General features: G+C 40.7%; 1 protein-coding gene across 5 annotated transcripts in view; it reads right to left on the minus strand.

Moving 5' to 3' along the window:
• The window catches only part of KIAA0825 (KIAA0825 ortholog), a 435,282-nt gene that overhangs the window by 316,136 nt on the left and 93,348 nt on the right, over positions 1-25,798 (minus strand). The window contains exons 1-3 of one of the 5 annotated variants that reach the window (XM_075067086.1): positions 18,942-19,025; positions 10,021-10,146; positions 8,735-8,987 (exon numbers count right to left, since the gene is read on the minus strand). In XM_075067086.1, coding sequence (XP_074923187.1) covers positions 8,735-8,898 — 164 coding nt within the window. In that variant the 5' untranslated portion in view covers positions 8,899-8,987; positions 10,021-10,146; positions 18,942-19,025. Of the gene's footprint in view, positions 1-8,734; positions 8,988-10,020; positions 10,147-11,178; positions 12,430-18,941; positions 19,082-20,085; positions 20,555-25,798 lie in introns of those variants that run through there. The other 4 variants (XM_075067087.1, XM_075067085.1, XM_075067088.1 and 1 more) reach the window with 4 other exon arrangements.

The following is a 25,798-nucleotide window of genomic DNA, read 5'->3' on the forward strand; positions in this document are numbered from 1 at the left end:
AAGACAAACAGAGTTAATGACTCATCAACAAAGCCAATGGGCTGTGGAATAGCTTAGCCTTCCTGTGGATCTTTCAGTCAGCCTATAAGTAATAGCGCCATGACTCTGCAGGGGCATGTGACCAGACCACTTCTCTGGACTCCATTTTGGTTGCTTGTGTTTTTCCACAAACTGGGCTGGGAACTGTTTTTGGAACAAAGAGTTCCCGCCATATGCTACAACTAAGGCAGGGAGTGACATCATTTGTTGTTCTTCACTCCCCGACAACTCAACACCCGAAAGAAGCTCTGAAAGAAAAGGACTTGGAACTGGGGGTGGGGGAGAAGGGGATCCCAAGCTGCAAAACAAGTGCAGCTTATGCCTTGAGAATCTGCAAGCCTGCTTGTATCATCAGTCAGGGTGAGAAATTGTTAATTCATATCCTATCCTTCTAGTATGTTAAACTTAATTTACATTTTTGTTTATTTACCAGTTAACATGCTTTGATCTGTTTGCTATCATGTATCAACACTTAAAATCCATCTTTCTGTAGTTAATAAACTTGTTTTGTATTTTAACCTAAACCAGTGGGACTTTAAGTGAAGTGTCTGGGGAAAAATCTCAACTTAGTTACCACAAGTGTGCATATTCCTCTCCACATTGAGGAAGAGGCGAACCGAGTAATCAATTTATACTGGCTTGGGGTTTTGACCAGGGCAGGACGGTATAGCTCTGGGGTCCTAGGCTTCAAAGCTGGGGGTAATCTTGGCTGTAGCCTTTCTACTGTTGGTTAATGCAGTGGCTGGTCAAAGCCTGCATATAACCACAGCTGGGTGTATCCCTGCCTGTGTAAATGCTGGTGGAAGTGTAAGACCAGTAGTGGTCTAGAGCTTGTCAAAGCAGCACAGTGTAAGGAAGCCAGGCTGGTCAATCAGAGGACTCAGCGGCACCCCAGTTCCAGGTGGCACCCCAAGGGGAACCCATCACACCTTTACTATATGGTCTGCAGACCCACAGGGGTCTGCGGACCACAGGTTGAAAACCACCACTCTATTACATTGAATAACAAAAAGGAAAAAATCCAAAATGTAATTTAAAAAATATATATATAATCAGTTTTCAAAAACCAGTGACACAGTTTTTTTGCTTAATTTAAATGATTGAATTTTGTTTTTTTTTAAAACATTTTATGAAAAACTCAATTTTCCATGAAAGCAAGAAAACTTAGTTAATTTTCAGTTTGCTCTAAAAAAGACAACTATTAAGTAGCAAAAAACTACAAACAGTACTAACTCAGGCTAAGTTAGTAGTGAACCAGAAATCAGAGGTGAAAAGTCATTGTTGCAACCCACCCTGTGATCATATTTTTATGTTTAAATTTTGCTTGCAATAACCTCTTAAAACATTACTTTTCTAATGGACTTTTTCATCTTACATTTAGCAAACATTTAAAATGTCCCTTTTTCATTTACTGTGCATCATAACCAATCTTCCTTTATCTCATTTATTGTCTTTTTCTGATCAGCATCAGTGACCTCACTTATGTCATCTCACAGCTCTGGGAACTGAGTTTGTTCATGTGTGTGTATTTTTTCATTGGATTTTGTGGTAGGAAGGTTAATTATAAATGAACTGGCAAAAACAGTGATGGATAAACAGTAACTAAACATTTGTTGTTTCCTTTACAAAAATAATAGCAATTTATTTCCTCAAAAAGAGTTCTGGAATTCAGATGATGCATACTATCAATAGATCTTCAACAGTGGGTTAAATTTGGGGACTATTCTATTTGTCCCTTTAAAGTAATTGAAATAAATAATTATAGCAGGCTGAATAAAAAAGAAGCTCACTGCAAACCTGGAGTGTGAAAGATATTCATAACTGCATTAACTCTTAAGATTCCTTAAAAATGTGAAGATCAAAAATAAAAATATATTGGGCAAAATATGTTCATAAGTTTCTGAAGTAACCATCAGTAGGTCACTTAAAAGTCACATAATTTCAAATGTGTCCTTTTACTACAGTTTACTCTTACATACTTTATCAGTAGAAGTTTTGTATTAAGGACTGTGAGAAAGTGAATTGTAATATATTTTAAAATATGTGAAACGAACAGTTCAGAGAGCATCTACTCTATTATATGAAGATGCCAAGTTTTATAACTGCATCATCCTCAGAAACCAAACTCACTGACAACAAGCTATTTAAAATTATATGAAAACCTCTTTAAAATTAATCATGTATGGGTGGTCTATAAAACACACTATATAAAAAGATGAAGTAAAGGTCTTTTCAAGACAACTCTGAGTCTGAGCAAGTTTAAAATTAAGTGCACTGAAACAAATATCCTCTGAGTATCAAAGGGCCTTTTCATGAGTGTAAAGGACTTCCATGAAAAATAATACCTCTCTGACTATGGCCCACTCAATTTCCTGATGGGATAACTCCATCCATGAATACCAGTTCTGAACACAATAAAAGATTGGCACATATCTTTTTAACTTGTGTAAACTGTTCCCAGGACTATGAAATCCAATGCCCTGTTCATATACCTTAGCTCCTGGGACACTATATCAAATACTTTTATTTATGAGCCTGATGTGTCTCATTCAATGAAACCTAACAGACCACAGCATTGTGAATTGTAAGGACTCAGGTGTCATTAGTCTACCTAAATCAGTTTCAATTAGCTTCAATCAGCTTTTTATACTAATCTCTGACATCTGAATCAGGGTACTAGCCAATGAACTACAAACCATTAACAGGCTAAAGCCTTTACAGGATCAGATATTTTAGCAATTTGTCCTAGCACTGATAAAGGGATTAGGCAGACAAATTTCAGTGGACCTCCCTATAGGTACAAATAATGATAGTTCAGTTCACTTTACTTGATCTTTTTAATCTCAATAAATTAAACATCACATTTTTGTCTAAAACACTACTTTTTGCATTGGATAAAAACTTTTGTATATTCTTTAGTTGGTATCATATGGTAGTGAAGCAGAATCTCAGGATTACTTTCCCTCCTGTTCTTTACAAGGTTTTGTAAGACACTTTATACTATAAGTATTTGTTAAATTATAGTTGTCTATTCCACTGTATGAATTACATCAATACTATATTTAAGAATCAGGCCCCTGAATAAACAATTTAAAATATTTATGTCCATTTTCTGAGTATACAAAGAAATACAATTAAATATGTAATGTTTCTTTCAAAGTATCAGAGTAAACAGGTTTACAGCTATTCTGATAAAAATATAGTCAAAAGCTAGCCTCTTAAACTGAAATCACATGCCAGGAATGAGGGCCTGTAGCTATGCCTGTCCTGTCACTGGGCAGCCAATGGGAATAGCTGGCCCACATCAGAATCCCACTGCTTGGCTGAGGCAGTGGGGTGGCTTGCTCTTAGGGCTTGTCTATACTACAGGGGAAAATCGGTCTTAGATACGCAACTTCAGCTACGTTAATAACGTAGCTGAAGTCGAAGTATCTAAGATCGAATTACTCACCATACTCACAGCGCGGGATCGATGTCCGTGGCTCCCCCTGTCGATTCCGCAACTCCGTTCGGGTTGGTGGAGTTCCAGAATCGATATAAGTGCGTTCGGGTATCGATATATCGAGTGTAGATGAGACACGATATATCGATCCCCGAGCAATCGATTGCTACCCGCCGATACGGCGGGTAGTGAAGACATAGCCTGGATCACAGCAGCTGCAGAATAGCAGTGGCTGCTCATGGAATATGCCTCTGAATTCTCCAGCTTCCTTTGATTGCTTCATTCCAAATCCTTCTCCAGCCCAGACCCTCCTCTGTACTCACCTCTTGGTCCAGCCTAGACCCAACCCTGCTCCTGCCCTCCCTGATTCCAAGTAATACAGTTCTAACCCTCTGCTCTAATTTTTGGCTTGGACATTTGGACTCAGACTATGTTTCTAACCCTCAACCCAGTTCTGATTCCCTCTTGACTCTTGCATGTGGATGCTAACTCCTGTTATGACCATTAAGTCTGACTCTTTTCTGACCATTAGGCAAAATGGCCTGCAACTCAATCTCCTGACATCTCACTTTAATCTAGAAGAAAAATAGTTTTCTGATTTCTAGTGTCTTAATAAGGGAATATATTCTCAATTTGCTAAAGATATAAAATTTTTAAACAAAACCTGTATTTAACTGTGATGCAAAAATCTCATTTAATAAGTTAAGTTATATTTTTAAAAATAAGTCATATAATGTGAATTTAAAAAGGAGACTTTATTAATCATTTAATTGCTTTTCGACGAAGGACAAAATTATAACTGTAATTAGCTGATTAATGCAGAATGTTTTAGTGTTGTGTATTAATTACACTACATAAAAATGAAATTATACCTTACACACACTTAGGTCCCAGTCCTTCAAAGACTTTGGCACAAACTTAACTTTATGAGCAGTCCTGTGATTCTGTTAATAGTCCCACTGATCAGGGTCTAAGCGCTGGATCCTGTAAATCTTTAATCAGGCGAGTAAGTCCTCACTCCTGTGTAGGGTGACCAGATGTCCCGGTTTTATAGGGACAGTCCCGATTTTTAGGTCTTTTTCTTATATAGGCTCCTATTACCTCCACCCTCTGTCACGATTTTTCACATTTGCTGTCTGGTCACCCTACTCCTGTGGGTAATCTCATTGCCTTGAGTACAAGACTAAGGATTATTCATAATCTAAAAGGTTGCAACAGTAGGTCTTTATGTTATGATTAGGGCCCTACCAAATTCATGGCCATGAAAAACACATCACAGACTGTGAAATCTGGTCTCCCTCTGTGAAATCTGGTCTTCCGTGAGCTTTTACCCTATACTATACAGACTTTTTGCCAAATGCTGGGAATGGGCAACAGGGGATGGATCAATTGATGATTACCTGTTTGGTTCATTCCCTTTGGGTCACCTGGCATTGGCCACTGTCGAAAGATAGGATAATGGGCTAGATGGACCTTTGGTCTCACCAAGTATGGGTGTTCTTAAGTTCTTATGACTTCATGGGGAAGACAAGCATTTCTCAAATTGGAGGTCCTGACCCAAAAGGGAGTTGCAGGGAGGTTGCAAGGTTATTTTTGTGGGGGTTCTGGTATTGCCATCCTTACTTCTGCACTGTCTTCAGAGCTGGGTGGCTGGAGAACAGCAGCTGATGACCAAGGGCTCAGCTCTGAAGGCAGCAGCACAATAGTAAGGGTGGCAATAACACACTATGCCATCCTAACTTCTGTGCTGCTGTTGCTGGCAGGGGCTTTGCCTTCAGAGCTAGGCTCCCAGACAGCAGCCACTGCTCTCTGGCCACCGAGCTATGAAAGCAGCACCATTGCCAGCAGCAGCACAGAAGTAAGAGTAGCAATACTGGAACCCCTCCTAAAATAACCTTGTGACACGTCCCCCATAACTCCCTTTTGAGTCAGGATCCCTACAATTACAACACCATGAAGTTTCAGATATAAATATCTGAAATTTTGAAATTTATGATTTTTAAAATCCAATGACCATGAAATTGACCAGAATGGACCGCGAATTTGGTAGAGCCCTAGTTATGATTCTCAAGTATCAGAGGGGTAGTTGTGTTAGTCTGGTTAGGCAGCAAAGAATCCTTTGTGTGGCACCTTATAGACTAATAGACGTTTTGGAGCATGAGCTTTCGTGGGTGAATACCCACTTCGTCAGATAAATGTAGTGGAAATTTCCAGGGGCAGGTATATATATGCAAGCAAGCTAGAGATAACGAGGTTAGTTCAATCAGGGAGGATGAGGCCCTGTTCTAGCAGTTGAGGTGTGAAAACCAAGGGAGGAGAAACTGGTTCTGTAGTTGGCAAGCCATTCACAGTCTTTGTTTTAATTCTGAGCTGATGGGTCAAATTTGCAGATGAACTGAAGCTCAGAGAGTTTCTCCTTGAAGTCTGGTCTTGAAGTTTTTGCTGCATGATGCGCACTTAACATGTGCCTATAGTGTGGCCAGGGAGGTTTGAAGTGTTCCTCCTACACGATTGTATATTGCATCCAATATCGATTTGTGTCCATTTATCCTTTCCAATAGAGACTGTCCAGTTCGCCGATGTACATAGCACGAGGGGCATTTGCTGGCCATAGACTATCACTATACTACAAGACCAAAAGAAAATATGCCAAAAATACTCATAAAAGAAAAAAGGAAAATTACTATCTAGAAACTGAGGAACCACCTGGATCAGCATCCTATACAGCAAACAGGAAAACATCAAAAGAGAGCTCACCAATCTGGAGACTCTCATTATAACCAAAACTTCCATACGAATGGACTTCACTAAAATAAACGGGAGATTCTACAATTACTCACTTCACCTCTCTACAAGAAAGGAAAAAGGACTGTAAGCTGTCTAAACTCCTACCTGCCACATGGGGCCACAACCATGGTACCCCTAACCCACCCAACAATAGCGTCAATCTATCCAACTACACACTCAGCCAGAAGAAAAGTCCTGTCCTATCTCAGGGATCTCTTTCTGCCCTGCAACCCCCAACATGGAATACATTCTGCGGCGTTCTGGAAGCCTACTTCGCTGTCTCCGACTCAAAGAAATACTTCCAGGACAACACTGAACAGCGCATTGATACACAGGTTACTCTCGCACAAACAGCACAAGAAAAACTCCACATGGACCTCCTCTGAAGGGTGAAAATGAACAGTCTGGAAATGATACATTGAATGTTTCTGGCTACATGGACAGGCAGAAATTGTGGAAAAACAACATCGCTTGCCTCATAACCTAAGTCGTGCAGAACGCAATGCCATCCACGGCCTCAGAAGCCACCTGAACATTATCATCAAAGAGGCGGATAAAGGAGTGCTGTTGTAATCTTGAACAGGTCTGACTACCAAAAGGAGGCCGCCAGACAACTCTCAACACCAATTCTATAGGCGACTCCCTAGATCCCACTGAGGAAACACTAAGAAACTGCACCATCTCACTCAGGACACTCCCTACACTAACACTGGAAAAAATCACATACCCTTAGAGCCCCGACCAGGCTTATTCTATCTACTAACCCAAGGATCCACAAAGCCGGAAATCTTGGATGCCCTATCATCTCAGGCATTGGCAATCTCACTGAAGGACTGTCTGGATATGTGACTCTCTACTCAGACCTATGCAACCAGCATCCCAGATATCTCCGTGACGCCACTGATTCCTGAGGAACATAATGCATTGGTGACCTTCAGAAAACACCATCCTAGCCACAATGGATGTAGAGGCTCTCTACCAAACATCCCCACACCAGATGTGAATACAAGCTGTCAGGAACAGTATCCCTGATGATGCTACAGGACAACTGGCTGCTGAGCTGCTGTGCCTTATCCTACACACAAGTATTTCAAATTGAGGATAATAATATCTCCAGATCAGGTCACCGATGGGCACCCGCATTGGCCCACACTAAGCCAATACTTTATGGCTGACCTGGAACAATGCTCCTCAGCTCCTAGTCCTACAGCCCCCTTCTTACCAACACAACATTTATGACAGTCATCATCTGGACCATGGGAAGGAGACTCTGGAAAAATTCCACCATGACTTCACAGCTTCCACCCCACCATAACCTCAGCTGGACCAATCTACAAGGGAGGACCACTCCATGACACTATGGTGCAAATAAGTGATGTCACATTAACACCAGCCTATACCGAAAACTACCGACCACTAATGCCTACTTCATGCCTCTAGCTTCCATCCCAGCGAACATCACATGATCCATTGCTCACACGCAAGCACTGAGGTACAACGCGTCTGCTCTGACCCTCAGACAGGAGACCAACCCCACAAATCTCCACCCAAGCATTCTCAAAACTACCATATCCGCACAAGGAATAAGGGAAACTGATCAACAGGCCAGACGTGTACACAGAAGCTTCCTCTGCAAGACAACCAAGTAAAGAAACACCAACGACTCGCACTGGCCATCACATACGTCCCCAGCTTTAAACTTCCAAATGCTCATCACGGAATTCTACAACCCTCTGGACAATGATCCACACTTTCACCAGGCCTTGGAGTGTAGGCCCAGTCCTCGCCCACAGGACAACCTGCCAACCTGAAACACAGTCTCACGCAGTAACGCACAACAGCGCCCCAGTAAGTCTAGCTCAGGAAACCATCCATGCAACAAACTGAGCAACTCTGCCCACATATCTACACCAGCGACAGTCATCGACAGAACTACCAACAAAGCCACACCAACACTGGTTCATTCACCTGCACGTCCACCAATGTAATATACGCCATCATATGCCAGCAATGCCCCTCTGCTATGTACATCGGCCAAACTGGACAGTCTCTACGGAAAAGGATAAATGGTAACATACAAAAACCTATAGGAGAACACTTCAACCTCCCTGGCCACACTATAGCACACTGATATGCAGGCCCTTTCAGAGGTCCAGAGAGGCCCAGAGAGGCCCAGGCCCCTTCCAGCTTTTGAGACCCCTAGCGATAATCAAAATAAAAAATGACACACAAACAAAATAAGGCACCAAAAAAGAGTTATGCATAATTTTAATGTTTTTTTATTTAACCAATGTGTTTTCTAGCCCTTTTCTGTGCGAAACAATGAACTAATTATTGAGGAAAAATCTAGCTTTAATGCAATGCCACAGTTTTTATTAAGTATGGGGAGTCAATTCAAACGCTTTTGTCCCATAGTTGAATAGTGATAGTTCTTTTCCTGTTTCAATGCGTTGAAGGTGCATTCACCGGAAGCTACTGGTGGCAGGCAAGCTGACAAAAATATGCAATGCAATTGTGATATTAGGAAACAACCCAGAGAGTCCAAGTTTGAGTACTTCTTGAAGCAATTCCTTTGGCTTGCAATCCAATTTAAAGTTTGTAGAATGTATTAGTTTGAGGAAGATGACCATCACTTGAGATCTTTTCAGATTTCTTTGTTGTACAGTTGCTGCAATTGTTCAGCTGCAGAAAGTAGATCTTCATTACTCAGTCTGTTGAACTGCCAAAGAAATCCAAAAGGGGTACAAATTAGCTGCAGTGACTCAAACTGACATGGTAGGGATGCACATAAAAACAAGTTCATTTTTTGGCATTTGATAAGTTTCACAAGAAGTATCTAAATTTGAGGCCCCCTTTGAGTTTGAGGCCCAGACCAAATGCCCTCCTGCCCCCACTCTCCCCAATTGGCCCTGCTGATATGTCTCATCCTAATCTGGAGAAATCACTGTTAAAAGAAAGAATAGTTCAGTTTCTGTATCCCATGCCCTATTTGCTCTGACTACCAAATAATAATTTTAAGGCTAAATTTTGTGATGTGGATGCCTGACCACTACATTCTGAACTCATTTTACAGCTATAAAACAGCACTGAGATTAGGAGGATTAGTGCTGCCACAGCTATATTCTATTTTTAGTGCACTAGCTAGAAGAGAGCTAGCACAGGTATGTCTCCTCCAGCTGGCAATCACACCCCAGCTCCAAGTGTAGACATACTTTAAAGGTGCCAGAAGTACCTAAGATCCTTTAGGCCAGGGATCAGCAACCTTTCAGAGGTGGTGTGCCGAATCTTCATTTATTCACTCTAATTTAAGGCTTTGCGTGCCCGTAATACATTTTAACATTTTTAGAAGGTCTCTTTCTATAAGTCTATAATATATAATTAAACTATTGTTGTATGTAAATTAAATAAGGCTTTAAAAATGTTTAAGAAGCTTCTTTTAAAATTAAATTAAAATGCAGAGCCCCCCAGACTGGTGTCCAGGACCCAGAAAGCGTGAGCGCCACTGAAAATCAGCTCACTTGCCGCCTTTGGCACTCGTGCCATAGGTTGCCTACCCCTGCTTTAGGCCATTCAAATCTGAATTTTAGGATCTTACATTTGTATTAGTATTACTAACAAATACCCATGAAAGGATGCTAGAATTTTTAGAAAAACAATTAAGTAGATAATGTTTCTACAGTGTTTTGAACACAAAAAGCATTACGTGCACTTATTATTAATTATTTTAGTGCATTATGTGTTAAGAAACCTACCTGTTAAGAAAGAAACTCAGCAGTATTTGTTAATGGAAAATTCATCTGACCATTTGTGATGGGTCAGAAGACTTGCTCTACATGGTGGTGGGAAGATACTTAACAGTAATTCTTGCAATGATTTTCCTTAAAAAAACACAAACACCTTTTTTTTAGGGAACTGCAAACTTACTTAATAGTTCCTGTTCATCTTACAACAGAGGCCTGCCATGCAGCCAAAATTAAGATCATGTGCCATGATTACAGGCAACTGTAGAGAAGGATGTTGATGCTTCAGAGCCACAATAAAAAAGTTTTAGAAATAAAAATCAAGACACCTATTTTTTTAAAACTAGGAATTCTTCCAAATTTGAATTTGAAAGTGTTACTTACTGCTCAGATTTAAAGACCCAAAAGGACCACTACGATCATCTTATCTGATCTCCTACATAATACAGGACGAGAATTTCACCAAGTAATTCCTTTTTCAAGGCAAGAACTTTTGGATGAACTACCACACGTATTTTACAAAGGCAATCTTGATTTGAAGTGAGTGAGAATCCATCACATCTCTTGGCAAACTGTTCCAATTATTAATTGCCCACACTGCTAAAAAACATGCACCTTATTTCCAGTTTCAATTTGTCTAACTTCACTTCCCAGTCACTGGATCTTGATGTGCCTTTGTCTGTTAAACTAAATTCCTAAATGGGGAGATGATTCATGAAAGTAGAGGGTATTCTAAAGACCATGATCAAGCTACCTCATTGTGAGGCTTTGGGGGTCAGACCAGTAAGGGGTTGTGTTGCTACCTTCTCTGTAATTCTGGGTGCCTTAAATGCTATAGCAGCAACTCCAGCCATCAGTATACAAGCATGCAAGTCACCCTTTGATTTCCACTACCCAGTTACTTTCTGCAAGGGTGACCCCAATGCCCTCCCAAGCCCTGAATTCCCCCCAAACCATTTGCTCTGTACTTTACATCCTTCTTGCATAACACTTTCAGAAGTTAAGTTCACTGCCCCTTTTAAAGAAACAGTACCCAGTAGCTTACTACCTTGACACTCATTTTAATCAACAGACTGAACTGGTTTATAGTAAAAGTAAAACAAGTTTATTAAACAAAAAGTCATAGGTCTAAGTGATACCAAATGCAAGGAATAAAGAAAGGATTCTCACCAAGTCTCTTTTCCAGCATGGCTGACCAGACACTTTGGCCAGGACTCTTCACAGATGTCAAAGTGATCAGTTCCTTTTTCTCCTCGGGTGAAGGATGCCAAAATGGTTTTTTTCCTCTCATTATATCTTCCCAAAGTTCATTGACCTTGCTTTGAGAAGCAAGAAGGCTTCCTGTGAGTACAGTCTCCCATCCCCAACTGAGATTAAGGGGCTGTCTTGTCTCACTTACTCTCTTGATGGCTTTGTTTACCTTGTATGTATATGTACTTTTCTTTTCTTTAAGTCACAACTTGCTTAATTTACATAGGAGACATTCCTTTGGCTGGAACAGGTGCTATATAGGGATTGCTTGCCAAATACATTTTAAAAACGTATTTCAAGCATGTATCTATAAAGTCCTTTGTGAATTTATTGTACACACATCAGATAGTATTAATGATCAGGAAGTTATTAGTTTATCAGTGACATATTACACACCATCTTTTAGATATACATCATGACGACAGCGCATCAACTGGCACTGGGGTACTCTTAGGATCACACGTATATCCCTCTCTTTGCTAAACTAAATAGATTGACTCGGCTTCTTAAATATCCCACTGTGCAGCAGAGTTTCCAAACCTTATAGAAATCTTGTGGCATTTTTCTGGACTATCTAATGTTTCAACATCCCTTTTAATGTATGCATGCTAGAACTGCACACAGTATTCCAGTAATAGTCTTATTGCTAACTTATTTGGAATGTAGCTCCAACATGCTCTCCTACATTCTTACGCCAGCCAAAAAGTAGGAGGAAAATCTTATGCTCCCAGTAAAGGATTAGATACTCAGAGGATTGTAGTAGAAAATGGAGTCTTTCAGTCTGAAATTACTGATCTCAACATGACCCAGGTGAATAATGGCTAAAAATCATTGCTAGCTGTTATAGAGAGAGAGACACAAAGTGAGTGAATCCGTTCCACCTTGCATTTTGCTGTGACCCTTGGAGTACCCTTCGTAGAACTGAAGAACAGCTCTTTGTAGGCTCAAAAGCTTGTCTCTCTCACCAAAAGATATTGAACCAATAAAAGATATTACCTCCTCCATCTTGTCTCTTTAATATCCTGGGAATGATTTGGCTATTTGGTACCCATTGACTGTTTGGTGGCCACTGTGAAATGAGTTGGTGGTCTTAGGCAAGTTCACAAGGAATCAGTGCCCACATCCCAAAGAGCGTCTTTCTTTGCCGACAGAATAAAGACTGAACAGGAATAAAACTGTACTATCCTTTCAGCTCAGTGATAATCCTTGCTTATGAACTAGAAGCAAATTAATGAAGACTGGCAGGTAAGGGATACTCCTATTTTTGTTAAATAGAGGATGTTAGTACTATTATTCCACTATCTTTTAAAAGCTCTAATGTCACAAAAAGTGTACTATAGGAATAAATGCTGCCAGTACAGTAGATGACCATCTATGTAAGAGAAAATCTACACACTATTTTTACAGATGAATTCTTTCTTCGGACCAAGGTACCAATATCAAAATATTACTGCCTTTCCAATTCATTCAGTGCCTCAGGACTAGAGGATGTGCCTTTGACTTGACCAAGAAGAAAAGTACCTCCATTTAGCGAGGCAACATCTTCTAATAGAATCCTTCCTGCTACTAGAAAGGATCTCTTACATGGCTGTGGAACATGAATGTTCTAAGGATGATGCCCACCCAAATACCAAGCCCTGAGGTGAAGTGGACATGGGTTGAGGTGCTTGATCTTGCCATTCCACTGGGTCAGGATCTTGGGAAAAACTGGGAGGATGATTGGTACTTGGGATGACATTGGTAGGAGGTTGAGAAACCAAAACTATTTGGGCCAGTAGGGGGCGATCAGGATAACCTGTGGCCTGTCTTGCCAGATCTTGCATAGAACTCATAGGACCTGAGGGATTAGGTACCCGATAGAGTAGGAGATCCGGGAGAGCGAAAAGAAGGAACTACAGACATGGTTTGTCTGCCCTACCCTTTATCCCCTCAGTCAGAGGCACAAAGTGAGCCAGGGCACATGTGTGGACTAATGGAAGCTACTTTCAAATTCTCTGGCTCTGGGAGCATGGTGCACATACATAAACTTAATGTAGAATACAACAGGGGTCACCGCTTGAAGAAGACGGGACATATTAAGTCTGTGTAGGAGGAAGTTTTGTTTTTATTGTTACTTTACACATCGGTATGTTAAGATGGCGTATCCCTAAGAACCTTCACAATGCTTTCAAAAAGTTTAACAAGTTTACTTAAATACAGTTTAAAAACTTACTTGTGTCCACGCTGAGTTCTAACACTGTTAGTCCAGCCTGTGTGTTGATCAGGCAAAAACATATAACAAACAAATTAAAAGTAGGGCTGCCAATTATTCGCAGTTAACACACACGATTAACTCAAAAAAAAGTAATTGTGATTAAAAAAATTAAGCGTGATTAATCTCATTGTTAAGCAACAGAATACCAATTGAAATGTATTAAATATTTGGATTTTTTCTACATTTTCAAATATATTGATTTCAATTATAACACAGAATACAAAGTGTACACTGCTCACTTTATATTATTTTTATTACAAAAATTTGCACTGTAAAAATGATAAACAAAAAGAGTATTTTTCAATTCGCCTCATACAAGAACTGTAGTACAATCTCTTTACTGTAAAAGTGCAATTTACAAATTTAGGATTTTTTTGTTACGTAACTGCAATAAAAAACAACACAATGCAAAACGTTAGGACCTACAAGTCCACTCAGTCCTACGTCTCGGTCAATCAATCGCTAAGACAAAAGTTTGTTTATATTTACGGAGATAATGCAGCCCAATTCTTATTTACAATATCACCAGAAAGTGAGAACAGGCATGTTAAATATCTTGTGATGTCAGCTACAACACTACCATGCCTGTTCTCACTTTCAGGTGACATTGTGAACAAGAAGTGGGCAGCATGATCTCCTACAAATGTAAACTAACTTGTTTGTCTGAGCGATTGGCTGCACAAGAAATAGGACTGAGTAGACTTGTAGGCTTTAAAGTTTTACATTGTTTTATTTTTGAATGCAATTTTTTTGTACATAATTCTACATTTGTAAGTTCAACTTTCATGATAAAGAGATTACATTACAGTACTTGATTTGGTGAATTGAAAAATACCATTTCTTTTGTTTTTTACAGTGCAAATATTTGTAATAAAAATAAATATAAAGTGAGCACTGTGCAATTTGTATTCTGTGTTATAATTGAAATCAATATATCTGAAAATGTAGAAAACATCAAAAATATTTAAATAAATGGTGTTCTATTATTAACAGTGTTATTAATCGCGATTAGTATTTTTAATCGCTTGACAGCTTTATTTAAAAAACAAACATTCTCTCAACTACAGCATTATGCAGAACACTTCAGAGCATGTTCTGACTACAATGTGTAACTGTGTCCACCACTTTGTTCCCAGCAAACAAACAGCTAAAAGTTTATTCTTACATTGGTGACCAATGGATTTGCAATAAAAGTTGCTGATCCTGGAATAAGAGGAGACTACTCTGAAGAAGGCTAGGCTCCAAACCCACAGCTATAGATCTAGGATAAAACCCTGAGCTGGTGAATAACTTTTAATTTTTGTTATACTGCTGATGTTTTTTTAACTGTTTTTTTCTGCATATATGTTTATAGCCACTTAGATGTATCTATTCCTTCCACTCCTGACAAAAGGGGCATAACTAGCTTACTCTATCAGTTTGGGATTTTTTAAGCAGAGTTGATTTGCCATCATATGCATGGTTTTTAAATCCAGTTTTAATGCAGTCCACTCTGGTCAACCAAGTCTTGTTATTTATGCAGTCATAAGTGTGCCTAGTGATTTTTAGAAAACATTAACAGATACCTGTCCTGACAAACTGAAAAAATTAAATTAAACATAACACACTAAGGTGGGGCAAAGAAACACATGTAAACAGGACTCACAACAGAGAAAGATAATGCAAGATGCCTATTACTGCTTTCAAATCTTGCCTGTTTTATCATTACTAACATATTAAAATCTTGGATGGAGGTCAGCAGTTAAGGCTAACTGAAATGAATAAATACTCAGTTCAGTCATCACTGAACTTAAACCATACTTTATGTCAAGTTCTTCTCTGAAAAGAGGCTCTACAAATGGAGTTGCAGGGATCCATGCTTGTAATTTCCACATCAAATGTGTCAGTTTACATGTGGATTTTTTTTTTTTTAAACTGTCACCACAGCAAACGCAAACTGAGATCTGGACATCAATCCTTCTCTTTTGTGCAACAGTTCTGCAGACCAAATTGGGCCCTTAGTGACACCTGTCCGAAACCATAGTTTTCAATGCGGTTGCAGAGATGTAACTGATTGAATCTTAGTAAATAATTCTGTTGTGTATGAAAAGAAGGAATGAAATCTACCTCACTCTTATAGAGTTGTGCTAGCTCTGCAGAGCTATCAGGAGTAAAAAGCAGTTTAAAAATGTATCCACTTAAAGTAAGGAGACATGACTGAATACACAAACATCTGTTAAGAATTCATTTTTGCCATTTTTACACAGTCACTTTTGAGGAGAGCTGCATCATAAGCATGATTTCAAGCCCTACACGGTTATTTCGTGGTGTTCCACTAATTACAACAACAAAAAAGCTAATCATACAATGATGTCAGCTGAACTTTTAATTCCTATGGAGTATTTGTACATCAGCTGCATTAAGAATTCTGAAACTTCCATATTAGACAATGAAAGTATTGTTATCTAAATACAATAAAGTTCAAATATGTGTCAGGTAGAAGGAGATGAAGAGAAAGAAATGGCACCCTACAGTGAAAATGTGAAACATGACTTCACCTTAAAATAACCCAAGGCTTAGTTTGGCACACAAACCTGGCAAGCACTGAAAATGGTCAAATTGGCTGCCTTCATAATTTGCTATAAAAATAAAGTTAAAATTCAAGTGTAATAAAAGTTCTCTTATATATCTGTTAACCATCTTTTCCCTTAAAACTTAGAAAAAAAACATATTGCACAGATGGTCATTTCCCCACCCTCTTTATACCACAAGGAGAAAAAAAAAGAACAATTACAACACAAAAATACTGGAGATAATTCAACTGCTGTTGATAAGTGGAACATAACTAATTAGTTACGTCATACAATTTTGTAAAAGTTGTTCTGTTGGAAGGCCATGAATGAGTGTGCAAGTGATTACATACTTCTGGATCATAATTTTCACACACTGTTTTATTTTTTTTTAAATATACATGCTATATACTATTATGTTTATTCTCTGTAGTACAATAAAAACAAATCTATCCAATGAAAAATACATTGCATTCCAATTGCATGAACATAACAAACAAACAGAGTAGCTCCCTTATCATACTACTTGCAAAGATCAATGGTAACTGGAAAATGATTTAATTTCCTATAATATATTAGCAATAAAATACTCTTTTTAATAAAAAGTCACATCAAATGTTGTTCATCTTTTGTTAAGCTCTTCTCCATTCCTGAAATCAACATTTTACAGATGCAAAACAACACCTGGTAACCTAAGGGTCTTCTTGACTGAGCTGCTATTGTTGAAAAATAAGACTATCGAAATTCAGAATTCTACAGTAAGAGCATCAGTGGCTTGTATTGCTTTCATACCACAGACTGATAACAAATGCAAAAGACAAAATCATTGCCTCTCTTCTTTGGGCCATCCAAAGTTCATAGGTGCAAGCCCTTCTAATTTATGGAACTAGAATTGCTAAAGACAATCTCAACTATTCGGGGGGGGGGAGGGGAGGGGAGAGAGAGAGAGAGAGAGAGAGACTTGAAAATGTAAATTGTTATGTGAATGGATATAAAGTGAGAGTGAAAGCAACAAACAGTTGGGATCTACTTCTGCAGTCAAAAAAATGACCCAACCTCTCACAAACTACAAACCTTTTAAGCCGAAGAGGTAACAAAAGACACCAGTCATACACACACGTCAAAATGCTGATGGTGGCCTTTGTGGATGTGTAACATTTTATGCAGAGCAACTCAAAACTTCAGATTCTTATGACACTGTAAGGGCATCAACTGGACCATTCTGAGTATGCCCCAAATTTCCACTGATGTCAACAGATTCGGGAATAGCACTATGAAGGGGACTGCAATTCTATAGTTGCTAGATTTTCATTATTATCCCTATTGCAGGATTATCACTATAATTGACTCTTGTAAAGATTAAATGATTTTTTAATAACTCTGTAAGAAATGTATTACCTTTTGTTAAAATGATGTAATAAAAATTCAGTTTTCAGTTAGATTAACTTCAGCAGAAAAGAAAGAACTGTAAAGTATAACTTCTGTGGATGCATAATATAGGTGACTTTTTCCTGAATAAGATGGATAATTTTGTGAGCAGTGGACAAAGTCTCCCTACCCAGGAAGGCCTCATCATTAAGTTATACAATCCTAAATCACACTTCATCAAAGGTATCCTCTGAAGTCTCATAAATGCTGTCTTTGGCACAACTATATCCCTGCTGCATACTTCAGATGTTTATGGAATAACAACACAATCATTACTGTTATAAAGCGAGTGTTTACCCAGAGTGGTAACTAAAATTCCAATTTCTTCCTCAAAAGAAGAAATTACTGTCGTATTAGTGGGTAAATGTTATCTTTTTAAAAATATTGACCATTGTACTTGCCACACAGCATCATTCATCCAAGGATCGCCATATATTTTACAAATATAGATGTATTTAGCCACACAACATCTGTGAGGAAGATATTCTTATTTTACAGAAGTGGAAACTGAGACACAGAACTATTAAGTGACCTGCCGACAGGAAAGTCCAAGGCAAAGCAAAGATTATGCCCTCTGAATAATTATTCAGAGATTTCACATAGTTGAATGTTGTGTATCTTTTCTGATTAAGAGAATATAGCAGATTTACCCATTCTTCATAATGAAATATTTGACCACAAATAATGCTTTAAAGTATACTCCAAAACATATGCAAGTTAGAAAGTCTTCGGCTATTATTCCAATAAGAAAATGTGCTTAAGAACAAGTAAAGGCATGGCTTATTTATAGGACTGTAGTGGAATCTCTTTATCATGTAAAAAGTGACAAAGAGTCCTGTGGCACCTTACAGTCTAACAGACATATTGGAGTAGAAGCTCCAATAAGTCTGTTAATCTATAAGGTGTCACAGGACTTTTTGTCACTTTTTACAGATCCAGATTAACATGGCTACCCCTCTGATGCTCTCTTTATCATGAAAGTTTAACTTACAAATGTAGAATTATGTAAAAAAAATCCTGCATTCAAAAATAAAACAATGTAAAATTTTAGAGCCTGCAAGTCTATGCAGTCCTACTTTTTCTTCTGCCAATTGTTCAGACAAACAAGTGTATTTACATTTGCAGGAGATAATGCTCCCCGCTTCTTGTTCACAATGTCACTGGAAAGTGTGAACAGGCATTCTCATGGCACCGTTGTAGCCAGTATCGCAAGATATTTACGTGCCAGATGCACTGAAGATTCATATGTCTGTTCATGCTTCAACCATCACCCCATGAAAAAAACCAACTCACAAGTGTTGGCTGAATTAAGGCAAAACTGGTAATGAAATAACTTAAAATACTCTACATTATCACCACAAAAAGAGGAAAGGAAACAAATCTTTTAAAAATGTAAATGGCTTACAGATACATTGGACAAAAAAAGGAAACAAACACTTAAAATATGTTACCTAGCAGAGTTTTTCTTTATTTTCTCATCGATGTCACTGAGGATCTGTTGAAACTCCCGGTCCCCAGGAAAAATGTTTAACAAACAATCTAAGTTGGAAGAATCAAGAGAATATTCACCTCCCCACTCCATTTCCAGAACCTGAAATAAACGGAAAAGAAATAGCAAATATAAAAAATGGGATTAAATAATGAAAAAATGCAGGTTTTATTTTAAATATTAAACTACAGGTGATTTTTGGTTTTCTGAAGTTATGCTTAAATTAACAAGGTACATATAATTTGTGACAAAGTTTCTCCTCTACCTTGGTGGGTCCTGCACTTATTGGTGGATTTGCTCACCTTAGAGATCTTCCCCTCTGGTGGAACCCACAGTCCAGGTCAACTCCTGTCTCTGATCAGGAGTTGGGAGGTTTGGGGGACCTTCGGCCCACTCTCTACTCTGGGTTCCAGCCCCGGGCCCTGTGGATTGCAGCTGTCTATAGTGCCTCCTGTAACAGCTGCATGACAACAACAACTCCCTGGGCTACTTCTCCTTGGCCTCCTCCAAACACCTTCTTTATTCTCACCCACAGGACCTTCCTCCTGGTATCTGATAATGCTCGTACTCCTCAGTCCTCCAGCAGCACACTCTCTCACTCTCAGCTCCTCACACCTCTTGCTTCCAGCTCCTCACAAACTGACATGAGCTCCTTTTTAAACCCATGTGCCCTGATTAGCCTGCCTTAATTGATTCTAGCAGCTTCTTTATTGGCTGCAGGCGTTCTAATCAGCCTGTCTGCCCTAATTGTTTCCAGAAAGTTCCTGATTGTCTGGAACCTTCCCTGTTACCTTACCAGGGAAAGGGGACCTACTTAACCTGAGGCTAATATATTTGCCTTCTATCACTCTCCTGTAACCCAGTGGGCCAGCTCATACTCTGCCCTGGTTCCGAGGCCTGCTGGGGATGTCAGTTGACGGCTCCTTCACGGGGCTGTCAGCATGGGCGTGTACTTGACGCGGTTTACTCCTGTCCCCAACACCTGCCCTTTTTGTGGCGTGAAAGAGACCCTGGCGCACATTTATTTAGAGTGTGCCAGATTGCAGCCCCTGTTCTGGCTCCTCTTGAATCTCTTCTTGCATTTTTGGTTGCACTTTTCCCCTCACCTGTTTATCTATGCACTCCCAATCCATGGTTCCACAAAGTCACGGGATCTCCTTATCAACCTCCTCTTGGCCCTGGCCAAGCTAGCCATCTATAAAACCAGGGAGAGGAGGTTGGCTGACGGGATTTCCTGCGACTGTGGGGCCTATTTCTGCTTCTCCGTCCGTTCACGCATCCGGGCAGAGTTCCTCTGGGCGGCGTCCGCTGGCTCCCTTGATGCCTTCGAGGAGCAGTGGGCGTTATCCGGGGTTCTCTGCTCGGTGTCCCCATCGGGTTCCCTTCGTTTAGCCCTATGACCTCATTCCCGATCCTGCTTTTTTCCATTGGTTGTCCCACGTAATTATTTGGTATCACAGACCTGTGGATCCTCCCCTTAGGCTGGCAGGAGGTCCTTTAGCAATGGGTGGGCTATGCCCGCCCACTTCCTGGATACCAACAGGATCACTCTCCTGTAGCCAGCCAGACTGACCCTGTCACAAATTATAATGGGAACATTAAACCAGTAAAAAAAAAAAAAGAAAATACATCTTTGCATGCTATTGGGTGAAATACTGTAGCGGAGTAACTTGCAGTATATCTTAAAACTAATTAAATAGAGTAGTTTATTAGTAACCCCAGTTCGGTCAAAATAAAAATCAGCTAATATGTTCCTAATAGTAACAGAAGTACTCTCTAGAAAACAACTTTGTGATACAGAAATAAGTTTGTCACTATTATGTTTAAACAGAACTTGGTATTACAACTAAAAAGTGACACCAGAAAATTCCAAGAGCAAAAAACTATGAATTTTAGTGTGTGTAGGTAAATGAATGGACCCTTTCCATCCCACTCACTTTCCCAGAGACAGCCTACAGGCCCCTCCCCATCCAGCCCCGGGCCACCTGAGTGCCCGCCCCTTCCCCCAGCCCTGGAGCACCTGGCTGGTGGGTGGGCAGGCAACGCTGCCCCCAGCCCAAGCCCCAGAGACGCAGGTGGGCAGGCAGCTGAGCACAGCCCCCAGTATTGAGGGGGGAGCTATGGTGGGGGAAAGGGGTGGGCAGTACAGCCCCTCACAACCCGGAGTGGTGAGTGGGCGGTGCAAGCACTGGCTCCAGCTGCCTGGAGTCCCTGGCTGTAGGCTGGCCCCATCCTGGGGCAAGGGAGCTGGAGCACTCCCAAAAGTCAGAGATGGGGGGTCCTGCCCAAGTTGAAGGCAAAAGAAGTCCCCTGCCCATGTCCCAGGCCCCCCTCCATTGTTACCTTTGAGCACTCGGCAACTGATCTCCCAGTGATCTGTTGCACACTATTTATCCATCTCCTTGCTGGTTGGCCCCTGCTACCACGACTCACCACAATTCCTTCCCTGACAACTTTCTTGACATTATTTCCATCTGGCCTGTACTGTGGTACCAGAGTACATAATTTGTGCCTGTTTATTTCTAACAGCAGGGTCTTCTTTTCTCCAATAATATTTCTGACATAAGCATTCATCTTTTTTTCCAATCAGGAAATATGAAAGTGTCTTCACCAGCACCACAAAGAGAGCATACACATACAAAAAATGCATATTTTGACAACAGAATATACCTCATTTACAGTATTGTATTTTGTGTGTCTTTTTTTCTATTAAGAAGGATATTATTTTATGTAGCAAGTTCAGTGCTGACAACCAAGATCTTAAAAACTAAGATCTTGAGTTATACTATATAGAAAAACTAAATTTCATAGTGACTTTCCACCAAATTTTAAATTCCTGAGCCATGGTTAAATTTATATAATGAGGCCAAGATTAGGATACATCCAAAACAGTTATTTATCACGGTGACTGTGATTCTTTGCAAGAGTGCTTCTGGATACTGTGATAAAGTCAGTTCTGACAGATATGAGAGAGAAATGGAGGGCAGATATAGCAGCCCTAGAATGATCAAGGCCCTGTTCCCTTAAAAAAAGGTTACCTTGGATTAACTAGAGACACCTGAGGCCAGTTATGGACTGTCAATGACCTTTAAAAACCCCTCTTCTGGTAAGGGAGAGAAAGGGAGAGTTGACAGACAAGCTGTGGCAGGGGTAGTGGCAGCAGCAGGAAGGAAAGGCTTCCCCTGGGTGGAAAGATGTCTCCCTCTCTACAGGGAAAGAAACTAAGGTAACATCTGCCTGAGAGAATAGCTGTCAACTAGGTTCCAGTGTAGTAGGGCAACACCCCAGAGAGGGGACATGGAAAAGTATTTCTGATTGTTTTGTGAGTTTGGGTTTTTTGTTTTTGTTTTTTTCTTAAGAGAAATTCTTGGGCTTACCGTGAGGCCCACCATGTAAATAAGAGAAAAATAAAACAGAGTGAAGCAAAAAACCTTCTGGAGTCAGACTGATTTTCTCCAGGCCCCCTCACTGCCCAAGGGAGAAATGCTGAGACCAATCAAACAAAGGAGGTGTCAGGGATAGAATTTGATATAGGGACTGTCCTGGGGGGCAAGGTAGATCATTCCTGAGAATGGATGACGTAGTGAGGACACTGTTACTGTGTGGCACAAGAGGCTACTAGAGACCAGATGGCCATGCAGCAGGAATCTGTAGGACTACAACAGAAAAGTCAACTGCTGATGAACCAGGCAGCCCAGGAATGAACCACTCTACAGGAGGTAGTGAGGCAACTCAAAGTCCTGACTGCTCTGGGAGGTGGCCAGCAGTTATCTGCAAAAGATAACAGAAAATCACATCGAGGCATATCACTTCACATTTGAAAGAACGACCTTAAGCAAGGCCTGTCTCTGAAACCTGTGTGGGGAGGCTCAGAAGGCCTACTATGACATGGCAGGGAAAGCTGCTAAAGATTACTTACAGTTGAAAGCTGAGAGTGACTACAGCTGCAAGGGCCCAGAGGTTTCACAAGTTGAAGCACCCGGAGAGCAAAGTGCCAAGATCACAACTGTTCGACCTGATCCATCTAATATGGAAGTGCCTACATCCCAAGAACCACAGTACAGAACAGATCATCGCACTCTTGGTTTTGAACAGATTCTTAAGAGGACTATGAGGGTGAGTTGGCCAAAATGACTCTTCCTCTAACTATGATATAATCACTCTCATAGAAAGGCATTTAATGGTCAGAGAGCTTTCTCGGAATACTGGAGAAGAGAAGCATCTGACCAAGTAGCCAATCCCAGACCCAAAGGCTGGGACCACTGAAAGTTTGGGTAGAACTATGTTGGGGAAGAGGGATGCAAAAGAGCGGCCAGAGGCCATGAAGGGACTTGGAGAACTGGCGGGAAAAGGCTGCACTGTGACACCTAATAGCCTAAAGCATAGGGGAATAACCAGGGCTATGTGTAGATGGTATATGTCCTAATTCCCCACAGGTATAGCAGCTCAATGCCCTAACATTGAGGAGCCCATGCAGTGCAGTCTGGGTGATAGTGAAGATCTATGCAACCTAATCTACCCTGTAGGAGTTGCTATGATGCCACATAGATATACACAGCCAGTTAGAATGAATAGTATAGAGCAGAGGTTCTCAACCTGTGGTCCGTGAGGTCCATTCAGGTAGTCTGAGGATAGTTCCCTCTAAAGGTGTGTGCCTGGATGGCCACACACAAGAGAATGAAGGGCTACCCACCTAATTAGTGGAGCTACACAGGCGTGGCTCCAGTAAGTAGGTGCCTGGACCTTGGAGAAGAGACACATGTAAGGTGAGGTGGTGGACTTGGGAGGAGTAAGGGGTAGGTGGGAGGGGACACTGGGGTGAGAAGAGAGGTTGGAGGGAATTTGGGACATGCAGGGCTGTTGCGGCCAGAGAAAGAGGCGACTTTCCCCAGCTCCAGGCTGTGGCTGCCAGGGAGAGATGGCCCTCCTTCCCAGCCTCAGCTCTGGGTCTGCTGTGGCAGGGGAAAGACCCCCTGTCATTCTCAGCCCCAGCTTGTGGGCTGCCGTGGCGGGGGAGAATGGGCACATCCATCGCATTAGAAAGGTAAGACTGCTGATATTAAAATATGAGTTGTGTGCTTTTATTTGTAGAAAAAACCATTATTATTACCTTTTTTATATAATGCTTTTATCCAAAGTACTTTACAATAGTTAGCTAACGATACAAACAATATTTGGAAAGATCATTAAGTGGTCCGCCGAGACCCTCAGCAATTTTCAAAAAAAATAAATAATTTGAGAACCACTAATATAGAGACCATTGCTTTAGTGAACTCAGGAAGTGCAATCATGCTGGTATCTGGAAAATTGGTGGGGCAGGAACACCTTGTCTGAAGCCAAATGCATAGGAATAACCTGTGCACATGAGGCAGTTCATTACTACTCAGTCATTCCTGTACAAACTGATGTTCCGGGAAATACAAGAAGCAGGAGCAATCCCTAAACTTCTGTATCCAGTACGCATAGGATGAGAATTCTCAGAGTTTTGAAATCTACTTCTGTTGGAAGGGTTGGAGGAAAACAGTAACCTCTCCCTTCATTTTCCCTGAATTAGCCCCGGACTTGTTTTCATCTACTGGGAAGTCAAGGAAGACTAAACGAGAGAGGATGGCTGACAAAAGACTAGGGACCAAAATCTTGGTCCAGAATCAAAAGGTGATGCTTGCGGGGAAGCAGTCTCATCCAGCAGGCAGGGAGGCAACTCATATAGTGAGTGAATGTGAGGCTGGACCCAGTTCCACTGAGACCAATTCAAGGGGCGAAATGGATTCCTTTGAGATTGGACAGATTGGTCCCTCATATAAGAATTTTTGGCAGGACCAAGCAAATGATTCTCTATACCACATTAGAAAAGAGACAGTTGAGGTGAATGGGGTCCTGATGGAGAGGGGAAAAAACCCAAAGGTCCAGGGATGTACTTCGTGATAAAGAGAGACCTGCAATATAGAGTAGTCAGATTACAGGAACAAAAATTGGAGCAGCTTCTAGTACCTCAAGGACACCAAAGGGCAATATTAGATCTAGTGCATAGTCATTTGTTGGGGGGGGATAAAACCCTAAAAAGAATCATTCAAAAGTTATTTTGGCCCGGAGGTTATAGTAAGGTCTGATTCTATTGTGCCTCCTGCCCGGAGTGCCAATTGCACAGCCCACGACCTCAGTTAAGGGCTCCTTTAGTATTCCCACCTATTATTCAAGTCTCGTTTGAGAGGATAGTATGGACTGAATAGTTCCATTGGAGAAGTCAGCCTGGGATTGTCAATATGTGCTCATGGTTCTGGACCTGGTACCTAGAAGCAGTACCTTAGCGAAACACAATGTCCAAGACAACAGCAAAGAAGTTAATCCAAATTTTTCCGGGGTAGGAATACTGAAAGAGATTGACAGATCAAGGGACCACATTAATGTTCAAACTGATGAAGGATCTATGTACAAAGTTTTGAATATGGGCCCTAAAGACCTTGGTCTATCACCCACAGACTGATGGCCTCCTCAAATGCTTTAACAGAACACTGAAGAGCATGACACAGAAAGTAGTGAGGCAAGATGGAAAAAACTGGGACACCTTACTACCCTTCCTATTGTTTGTGATAAGGGAAGTACTCCAGCCATCCACTGTGTTTTTCCCCATTTGAGTTGCTGCATGGTCACCACCCCAGTGCCATATTGGACACTGCCATGGAGGGCTAGGAAGAACAGCCTAACCCAGGGATGAATGTCATTGAACATGTGGTGAAGATGTGGAACAGAATAGCCCAAGTCACTTGCATAGTGTAGGAACACCTGGAAAGAGCATAAGAGGCCCAACAGACATATTAC

The sequence above is a fragment of the Chelonoidis abingdonii genome, chromosome 6, assembly GCF_003597395.2.
Source record: "Chelonoidis abingdonii isolate Lonesome George chromosome 6, CheloAbing_2.0, whole genome shotgun sequence".
NCBI classification, from domain to species: Eukaryota; Metazoa; Chordata; order Testudines; family Testudinidae; genus Chelonoidis; species Chelonoidis abingdonii.